The sequence below is a fragment of the Ruditapes philippinarum genome, unplaced genomic scaffold, assembly GCF_026571515.1.
Source record: "Ruditapes philippinarum isolate M1 unplaced genomic scaffold, ASM2657151v2 ctg18315_1_1_1_1, whole genome shotgun sequence".
In the NCBI taxonomy this organism is placed as follows: domain Eukaryota; kingdom Metazoa; phylum Mollusca; class Bivalvia; order Venerida; family Veneridae; genus Ruditapes; species Ruditapes philippinarum.
The window spans coordinates 10397-21969 of NW_026863353.1; the positions used below are offsets into that span (position 1 = coordinate 10397).

General features: G+C 31.7%; 1 protein-coding gene across 1 annotated transcript; it reads left to right on the forward strand.

The window, feature by feature from the left end:
• The first annotated feature begins 364 nt into the window (after window positions 1–364).
• LOC132721904 (E3 ubiquitin-protein ligase TRIM71-like) lies at window positions 365–8431 on the forward strand. The gene is made up of 2 exons (XM_060706280.1): window positions 365–463; window positions 5755–8431. The coding sequence occupies exon 2, from the start codon at window positions 5762–5764 to the stop codon at window positions 7514–7516; it is 1755 nt and encodes a 584-aa protein (XP_060562263.1). The 5' UTR covers window positions 365–463; window positions 5755–5761; the 3' UTR covers window positions 7517–8431.
• The last annotated feature ends 3142 nt before the right edge of the window (window positions 8432–11573 follow it).

The following is an 11573-nucleotide window of genomic DNA, read 5'->3' on the forward strand; positions in this document are numbered from 1 at the left end:
TGGGCCGAGGACCTGACCCTCAATGTCCGCGATTCACGCCCTAAGATCGGGTATACAAGTCAGCTCCGTATACTTCTGGGAGATTAAAAATAGAACGATGATGTCATTCTAAAAATAGACAGATAATGTCATTCTAAAAATAGAACGATGATGTCATTCTAAAAATAGAATCCAATATGGCGCCGCGCATGCGCAGTCGTGGGGGTAAACCGACGCCTATACTACTGTTGTATAGTTGATTATAGAAATCCAGCAACTTCATCAAAATTTTATACATTTAATCAACTTGATAAATGATTGTTATCATTCGGATTTAAACTTTAATCTTTGTAACATGTACTATATATCAAAGTCCACGAACCCTGGAGATTGACAGTAAGAAATCTAATTTCAACATTTCATCTTGTGACAATACTGTTCCATCAATTTCAAACCAGTGCAATAATTTTGAGAATTATTAAAGGTAATTTATAAATATATTATTTTTAATTAAAGACATAACAGCATTAAATTTTCTGACATTCTTTTCATAACAAAAACGTTTTGATTACATTTAGAGAAATAATCTGGACCGGTTTAATCAAACGATTTTTTATTACGTTACAATATTTCTTTTTTTCAAAGTCATTTATAACTAATGTCATCTTCTTCAAAATTACTAAATCAATGCTATTTAAATATCTTTTTTCAGATTAAATATATATAAAATACTTTTTTATTTTTTAAGTGACATTATGTTCATCCAATTGTTAATGATGCTCACAGTACTGGAGAATGTTAAAAGAACAACATTTGCTATATTGTTTATAATTTTTTATTCTTCTATGCCAAAAATTTCAATAATCCAGATGATTAATGAAATTTTTTATACATATTCTTCAGAATGTATCTGTAACAGTCCATTAATAAAACGAGTGGGAAAGTTTTTGTAAAGTATAGGGCACAGTTTTTTCTATTTAATCCTAAGCATTTCATATCATTTTGGTCAATGAAAATTATGGTAAATCTTTTAAAAAATAACTGTTTAAGCTCATCTTGACCACAAAAATGAGCATAATTTCTAGTTAATGAAGTTGAATATTCTAACATGTTAAACTGAGCTGAATTTGTCAAAGAACACGAACATTTATTCATATAGATTACCTCATATCAAATTAAAATACTATAGAATTTGATAAAAATATCAACTATAAAAAATCTTTAAATAGTTTGTCAAGTCATTATTAAATAAAGATAAAATATCTCTTGATAGTATCATGCTATGATAACGAATTGTATAGCAAGAGGGCCATCATAGCCCTAATATCGCTCACCTGAATATTAATACTCTCAATGACAAGGAACATGTAATATTGTAAACTATAAACAAAAGCAGACATAAAATCTGAATCTTAAACTGATACCACAAAGTTTATTTTTGTATCTAAAATAGTGCACATGTTAAACACTACTGGTGGCTTTTGTTAAGGGAAAACAAATGTTACATAAGAAGTCACTGGTTGCTGTACAAAATAAATGGTTTCATTGGAAGTCAGTACTTGCTATGAAATTTAATGGTAAGATAGATAATGTTTGCTATGAAAATAACTTGTTGTTATGAAAAAAAATGGTTGGAATAAAATCACTCGATGCTATGGGATCTGTACATTTAGATCTTTTTTCTTAGTTATTACAATATTCATCAAAGGAAAATCAATGTTCTCCGAGGCAGGGCCAATTTTGACCTGCGGGCTATTATTTGAAAAAAAATAATGTACAGATACACTGTAGAGGTCATAAGAAAATCAGATTTATGAAAAAAAACCATAAAAATGTTTTGTTACAGAGTCCTTACATGGATCAAAACTGTAGTTTAAATTGCATTTACAGAATTTACACAATGAAATAATAAACGGAAAAGGATAATTACAACTTACGGGCTTTTCAGAAATTAATGAAGTCAAGATGTGTATTCTTGGTATCACTTCAGTATGTTATAGTATTTACAGCAGCAGCCACAGGCTTGTTTGTAAATTATACTGTTTATAAATTATACTGTTTATAAATTATACTGTTTATAAATTATACAGTGCGTATTATCCTAGGTAGTTCAAGTGGTGATTATTAATTGCAATAGTACTATAAACTGCAAAAAATGTACAGTCATTTATAAAGCGCGCAGCTATAAACTGTGAAGATGTAAATTCGTATTTAGAGCATGCAGCTATAAAGTGTACAGGTGTAGAGTAGTACATAGAGCATGCTGCTATATACTGTACAGATGTAAAGTGGTATCATAAGCTGCAAAGATGTAAGGTCGTATATAGAGCGGGCAGCTTTAAACTGTTCGGTTGTAAAGTCGTATATGGAAAATTTAACTATAAACTGTACAGATGTAAAGTCGTATATAGAGCATGCAGCTATAAGCTGCAAAGATGTAAAGTCGTTTATAAAGCAAACAACTATAAACTGTACAGGAGTAACGTCGTTTAAAGAGCGTGCAGCTATAAACTGCAAAGATGTAAAGTCATTTATAGAGCGCGCAGCTATAAGCTGCACATGTGTAAAGTCGTATATAGAGTACGCAGCCATAAACTGTACAGGTGCTAAGTCGTTTATAAAAATGCAGCTATAAATTGCTTAGGTAAAAAGTTGTATTTAGAGCATGCAGCTATATACTGTACAGATGTAACGTTGTATAAAGAGCATGCAGCTATAAACTGCAAATATGTAAAGTGGTATAAAGGGCATGCAGCTATCAACTGCAAAGATGTAAAGTTGTATAAAGAGCGGGCAGCTATAAACTGCAAAAAATGGAAAGTCGTAAATATTGAATTCAGCTAAAAACTGTACAGGTGTAAAGTCATATATAGGGCATGTAGCTATAAACTGCACGGATATAAAGTAGCATAATAAGCAGCTATAAAATGTGCAGATGAAAAGTCGTATATAAAGCATGCAGCTATAAACTGTACAGATATCAAGTCGTATATATAGCATGCAGCTATTAGCTGTGCAGATGTATTTCGAGCATGCAGCTATAAACTGTACAGGTGTAAAGTCGTATATAGAGCATGCAGCTATAAACTGTATAGATGTAAAGTAGTATATAAAGCATGCAGCTATAAACTGCACAGATGTAAAGTCGTATATAAAATATGTAGCTATAATTTTCACAGGTTTGAAGTTGAATATAGAAAATGCACCTATAAACTGCACAGGTATAAAATCGTATATAAAGCATGCAGCTATTTTTGTTCCAGATCAAGGACAAAGGTTTCATTGTGTTGCTAAGAGAGATAATAATTTTATCGCATTGCTAAGGCATAAGACACCCCTCCGTGCATTATTTACTAAGACAAATATAATGTCGTATTAAATCTGATTTACAACCTTTTCATGACATTTTAACAACACAGTATAAATTATTCATATACATGTTAAATTAATTGTATACACACTGATAAACTAGCTGAAGTTTATATAGTTAAACCTTTTGCCATAGTCTGAAAGAAATTAAGATTAAGGGTTCAACTTAAAAAGCTAAATTTTAATTCATTTAATATAAATTTTACTTAATGTATATACGAAATGTGTGAGTATTATCATATTAGATTTAAACTTAAATATTTGTTTACACTGTATAAATCAATGTTCCCGACAAGGAAGTCAATTTTGTTATCAAATTCCATGAATCAAATAGCGACAGCAAAATATTTACAGTCAACTGATACCGTGAACGATATAAAACTTGAAAAAACATTTTGAGGATTATTTAAAGCAGCATGCCTCCAGATAAATGATAACTTAAATGAAAATTTTGAAAATGTATCAAAATGTTAAATATTGTGAATTGAACAAAGAAAATACTTTATATATTGCCAACGGAACTTATAACCCATGCAAAGTTCCAAATATAAGTAAAAGTATGCAACAATTGCCCTAACTGCGTTAGTAACGCAGTAGAAATATGGTGAAAAATACTGCAAAATCAGTCATTAATTATACACAGCATGTAAGTTTTTACTTAAATCTTGAATTTTTTTCACTTTTCTTATCAATTATATTACATTTTTACCAGGTTTGATTTTCTTGAAATATTTTGGTTCATCTGAAGGCCAGCAGCTTTAAAGGTACAATTTCTTTTAAATTTCTTTAAATTATAAAATCATGCATTAATTACATCAAAATGGTATTATGTTTTCAGTTTTACGGTTTGTGGTGTAATTTATAACAATGTTATTTAAACAAGTGTAATCTTGCCTTTTATGGGAACTGAATATAAGGGCATTTCTAAACAGAAACAAGAACTGTAATATGAGCAGTGTGACCATATTTCACAGTACTTGACAGAATGGATGATCAATGCATTTAAGTAGAAAAAGAGGCATTATTCTGATAAAAATCTCTGTGATGCTTTTTGAAAACATTATGTAAATATAGAAAAATTAAAAGGGAGATAATAAACAAAAATGACATTACAGGTTGTTTGTCCCCTTATAAATTATAAAATTTATAGTGACCAAGTATTCCAAGTTTAAAATGAATATCTTTTATATTATTTGAGACATTAAAATATTTAAAAATGTAAATCTGGGCAAAATAAAAAAATAAATAAATAAATAAAAATATACATTTTTCAAAAAGTACAATTATTCTTATTTGTTGAAATCTTAAACTAAATAATGTTTTAATTTTAAAGCTGCACGCCTCCAGATGAGCAAAATATTTCCATAACGTCAAATCTGAGAAAAATGTACTAACACTTTAGGAAAGGTATAAATATTCAAAATTCTAGTAAAAATTTACATGTTATATGCGATTAATGACCGAATTTTTCAGTATGTATAACTATATTTCTACTACGTTACTAACGCAGTAAGGGCTATTTTTGCATATTTTGACCTCTTTATAGTAATTTACAGAGGTTGTAAGTGCCATTGATAATGTGTAGATTGCATTCTTTTGGTAGCTTTACAATATTATAAATTTGTTCAATACCTTTTCAAAGTTTCATGAAAATCAGCATGAATCTGGAGGTGTGTTGCTTTAAGATAACCAGATCAATTTTTCTCACTACATGGCAGTGTTTTAAATAGCTTTATTTAAATCAGGCATCAAAATTTTTATTGTAAAAGCCATAAACTCAAGAACTTCAAAGAAAGCTTTATGTTGAATATTCCACTATGATAAATCTAGCTTAATTTGTCAAGGAACATATTACATATACATGTATTGATATATACATATGTGTTCCTATCATACAGTGACCCCCATTCAACATTTTTACTTCCAATGTTTGGACATCATGAAATGATTAAATTCTAAGCCAGACAAAATCTGACCTCCATGTAGACCTTGTTCTTAAAATTGTCGAGGTGGGCATTGAGTAACACTTACTTGGGTGTTAATTTGGTGAAGACAAGTCACAAATATTTCAACATCCATCAAGTTACGGCCAATTCATACAATGAACCGATTTGACCTGGACCTTATAGTACAACTTTAACTCTGAAGGCGCGGACCTAGTTCTAGCACAATTTGGACTTCTTATGGTTATCATGTTTGCAAATTTTTTTTGAAATCCCATGATGCAAAAAGTATACAAGGTATAATCTGTAGATATTCCCTGATCATTGTTTCCTCAATAAGATATATTAGTAAGTAAGGAAGTTAATGTCCCTGTTTCATATTGACTGCCTAAGTTCTCTTATTATATTCACAAAAAGGAAAATTAGACAAACCTGAAATAAACATATTTATAATGCATTTCAGATAAAATATGGCTGTCCCAGGAAAAAAAGCATCAAAACAAATTTCATCTTCGACACAATCCATGGCATCAGACGAAGATCTTCAAGTTTACTGTCAAGCTTGTGACGAGGAAGGAACCAGACTTCCTGCCCATGGTTACTGCATAGATTGCAAGGAACATTTATGTAAGACATGTTTTAAAGTCCATAAAAAACATAAACTTTCCAAACATCATACACTTCTGGATGCAACAAGAATGCCTAAAGTTCTGAATAAGCCCTCAACATCCACCCACACTTGCCAGTCTGATGAACTTTCCACACCCTGTTCCAAACATCCGAAAGAAATGATCAAGTTCTACTGCCACGACCATAAAGAATTACTCTGCAGTGTTTGTGTTAGCCTTGAACACCAAGCTACATCCTGCAAGGTCGGCTATATACCTGATATTTCTGGTTATATAACAGACAGCAAAGCATGTCAAGATATTTTGAAAACAATAAAGAGCACTTCTGACCAATATCAGCAGTTTGTAGAAGATGCCAAAAAGATGACAAACAAATCCAACAGCTCTCTTAAAGATTCATTATCAAATATTAAAAAGTTTCGACATGAAATCAACCAAAGACTAGATGAACTGGAGAGGCAGATTGAAGATGCAGTTAAAGTCATAGAACAAGAAAATAACAAACATCTGAAAGCAGTAGAAGAAATATGTGGAGATATAAGTAAATCGCTGAAGACATCATCAGACACCATCAAACAACTCAATACATCAAAACAAGCTGATAAACTCTTCATGGAACTTAAACTTGCAGAGAAAACAATGAAAAATGTGGAGGGAAAGAATCTACAACTCCCATCATATGATATCAAAGAACACAAATTTAAAGCAAATGAGGCAATATTAGATTTTCTTAAAACAGAGAAATATTTGGGTACACTGACACAAAAAACATTAAAAATAAAATCTCCATCTGTACAAATTAAGTCTAGACAATATTCACATGAGGGAGAAATCTGTGTGAAGACATCAAAAGATAAAGACAGATGCTGGATAACCGGAATGACTCTGCTGACTCCTGATTTTCTTATCATCACTGACTTTGATAACAAAGCTGTAAAGATGGTGGATACCAGCAGACAATCTGTGTCTGATCAACTTCAACTAGATGATGGACCATGGGATATCACACAAGCAACCAGTACTGAACTTGCTGTCACACTTCCTGACAAACAAACAATACAGTTTATATCAATCTCATCAAACAAACTTAAAAAGAAGCACACTATCAAAGTGAATGGAGAAGTTTTTGGTATAAGCTGTTACCAAGGTAAACTTGTTGTGACATACTGTGATCCTGCAAAACTCCAGATCCTTAAAATGAATGGCACTATACTGACAACAATTGATGATAAAAATATTTTTGAAGCACCATTATATGTAAAATGTAATAAAAGTTTTATCTATGTATCTGACCGTGCAATGAAATCAGTAACAAGATTAAACTGGCAGGGTGATGTGATAGGTAGGTATAGCTGTAAAGTCCAGCCAAGAGGAATATCACTGTCAGATGATGGTACTTTATTTATGTGTGGCTGGAACAGAAATGTCATAGAAGAGATATCAGCAGACTGCTCTACAGGAAAGGTTGTTCTGCAGGGTGTGATTAATCCATTTGCTGTATGTTGGTCTGAGGAAACAAAGAAGTTGTATTTCAGTTGTCACTCTTTAAATGGAGATGAAAAAGATAACACCATTTACATCTATAAACTGTCATAAACTGGAACAAAAAAAAGAAACATTTCTGAATACATGGTGTTAACATACCTGGAAATTTATTATTCTGAAAAAATATAAAAGGTTAACCATAAACCATAAAAATATATAGAGGATATTCAAGTTTTTTTCTGTAGATACGTGATTTATATTCATCGAGTGGTATGAAAATAAATATTTCATGAGTGGCGGTAGCCACGAGTGAAAAATGTTAATTTTCATGCCACAAGATGAAAATTAATCATGTGGTTACAGACAAAAGCTTGAATTTTCTGTTTATTATATACATTTTCCTCATTTCTGACATTACAATTTGAAAGACTTTCCCTTAAATGTTGTGTACTGGCAGAATTTAAAAGAAAGAAGTCCGTCTAGACACCAGTGAAAATACGGAAAATATGTTATACCACATTGAAAAATAATTTTTTACAGTGAAAATACGGAAAATAAAAATACGCATTTTATTTCATCAATATTTCTCAATTTTTCATCTATAAGTATGTAATAAATTGTGTAACTGTGACATTTTTCCTTCCTTTATATATTTCCAGAAGTAGGTAATCTTTCCGTGATATATCAACATATCAACTGATTGAATAGTCAGCAGGGCAAATTATGATCAGACAACATACTCCTATCTTGCTTTGCACTGGTTGTACATATTGAGTATGTTGCTGCTTAAAAGATAAAGAAAGAAAGAAAAACACATTCTGAATTTCAATATATTATATGACTTTATTATCATCAACAATAAAAAGGAAATCATACATAGATCATGAAGGTATAAGCTGTCGAGTATTTGAATCAAATTGTAATATTGGATAATCATTACAACATAATTTAAAGTGATATACAACTTTTTTACTTTACATTAGTATATTGTTATTAAACTGATCTTGTACGAAACATAAATGAAGAATAAATAAACATGTAGCCGTTACAGTAGTACATTATTTGGGTTAGGGAGGAACCAACATACAGAACAACAGCCAAAAAACATGAAGCATATATAAATTTGAACATAATTATTTATTTCATAATGAAATGTGAAACTATATAAGTACATGAATATATTTTCTTAATTTCTTATAAAAACTGAAAGCTAATTAAAACATAATTAACTCACTGAGTGAGATATATCTCCTTGTAATAATTATTCATTGTAATAATTATTCACAATATACTTGCATGAACTTAATCAACGTAAAAGCAGTCCTTACAGTTTAAATGAAAACTTTTAGCAGTTATTTTTCTTTCAGACCAATGTCAATGATTTCATTATGTTACAGACAATAATTTAATTGTACTGCTAGGAAAGCAATAATTTTAAAATGTGTTGCTTAGAATGGCAATTATTTTATTTGCAATCAAAAGAGACAATAATTCTATTTCAATGCTTTGAGAGACAATAGTTTCATTGTGTTGCTAGGAGAGCAACTATTATGTGTTGCTATGGGAGACTATTTTATTTGCATTACAAAACCCAAAACAATGATTTAATTGTGTTTCTAAGAGACAATGATTTAATTGTGTTTCTAAGAGAGTCAAGGTTTGTGCAACAATCATATGGCGACATTGTAACACAATCATATAGCGACATTATAGCTTTACACTGGTAGAGGGAGATCTCATGAAAGAATCAAATGTCCCTGGTGGGACTTGAACCCACAGCAGTGAGGGAAAGGTGGCTCGAAGTCAAGGGCCTTTACCATCTGGTCATACTGTGTTGCTAAGGAAGCAATAATTTCATTGTTTTGTTAAGGACGTACATCATTTTTATTTGCAACTAAGAGGGACAATAATTATATTGTAATGCTAGAGTTTTTTTAGCTATATAGCTTCCTCACATGAAAAAATTCAAAGTCCCTTGCAGGATTCGAACCTACAGAGATGAGAAGCAAGTGGTTTGAAGTAAAACCACATAAACCACTCATCCAGGGACGCAACTCGTTTAAGAGACGATTATTTAACTTTCTTCCTAAGTGATGCTAAGACAGACACTAAATATATTGTGTTGCTAATAAAGATATTACTTTAATGTGTTGCTAGCAAAGACAATTATTTTCATTCAGTTTCGAAGTAAGATAATTAAAATACTATATTTTAAAGGGAGACAATGGTTAATTTTATTGTTGAGGCAGAAAATAATTGGTATATATTGTCAAGAAAGACAATCATTTTCTTTCGCAATTATTTTTGTTTACAATGGAGAATTAATAATTTGCCCTTTTGTCAAAGGAGATGACAATTTATCAGAAAAATTGAAAATACTTCAAGCAGATAATGCAGCAGCTTAATACAGAAATAAATTGGAACCTATAAAACTTTTGAATGATTAAAGTTACCCTTTACAAATTAATGTCACTGTCTATAATCCTTGTACAAGACCAAGGTATCCAATAAAATATTGTGTTGGACAATTTTAAGAGACATAAAACAAAACAAAAATATAAAAAAATGCTAAAATTTGTGACACAACAAAACATAAAGTTACTTAGAGGTAATAATAAATGCAAATGGAATCATATAACAAAACAAAAAAAAATCCAATATAAAGCATGACAGAACAAACAAGAGCCACCGCCGGGCGGGGGCAACGCTCGACATTTTACTTTCTCTAAAAGCAAACAAAGAAATGATTGAACAAAATATTAACGTTTCCTTTTTATAAAATTAATCATTCTGTCTTGTCAAATTAGTTTTGTCTATATATTTTATATATATAAATTTACTAAGACACGCAATTCGAAGTCACGTGATGGTGTCACGTGGTGAAGTCAAGTGGTGGTGTCACGTGGTGGAGTCACGTAATAGAGTCACGTGGTGGTGTCACGTGGTAGGGTCACGTGGTGGAGTCACGAGGTAGAGTTTCGTGGTGGAGTCACGTGGTGGTGTCACGAGGTGGTGTCACGTGGTTGAGTCACGTGGTTGAGTCACGTGGTGGTGTCACGTGGTGGAGTCATGAGGTATGGTTTCTTGGTGGAGTCACTTGGTGGAGTCACTTGGTGGAGTCACTTGGTGGAGTCACGTGGTGGAGTCACGTGGTGAAGTCACTTGGTGGATTCACTTGGTGGAGTCACGTGGTGGTGCCACGTGGTGGAGTCACGTGCTAAAGGCACGTGGTGAAGTCACGTGTAGGAGTCATGTGGTGGTGTCACGTGGTGAAGGCACGTGGTGAATTCACGATAAACAACAAGGTCTTGTCTTTAAGTATGTTCTGTTATAATATGAAGTTGATCCCTTCAATAATAGCAAAGAAAGTAACAGCCAGTTACAGCCAAAACAAAGTCAAGGTCTTTAATGGGTGAAGGTCAAGGTCTGTCGGGTTATTTTAAGGGTTATCCATTCAAAAATAACAAAGTTACAGCAAATAATAGCCAAAAACATGAAAAGTTCAATAATTTGACCTTCAAAGTCAAGGTCATTTATGAGTGAAGGTCAAGGTCTGTCAGGTTATTTTTAAGGGATATCCTTGAAGATTATTATGTTCAAGTTTGAAGACAATCCATTCAAAAATAATAAAGTTACAGCCAATAACAGCATGGACAAGCAAATTTGGACTTTTAACCTTGAAGGTCAAGGTCATTTATCGATTAAGGTCAAGGTTAGTGTAGTCTACTGAAAGGTCTTGTCCCAAGGGTTGTGGTGGCCAAGTATGAAGACAATACACCAAGAAATTAAAAAAGTTATGATCCAGGTACAAGTTTGCGGACGGCAACAGCATCGCCGCCACGACTATAAACAATACCTCTACTTTAAAAAAAAAAAAAAAAAAAAAAAAAAAAAAAGTCGAGCTAAAAAACCAGAAGTCTTAAAATCTATATAGTATAGCAAATGGAATCATATAACAAACAGAAAAAAATCCAATATAAAGCATGACAGAAAAAAAACCAGAAGTCTTAAAATCTATACAGTATTGCACTTTGAAAGGTTTATATTTGTTACCCCACCCATCCTTGACTACAGAATATAAACCAGGGCATATTTCTGATATTTTCAATATCACGAAAATATAAAATAAAACAATACAACCCAACTACGAATATATTTTTTTCAAATA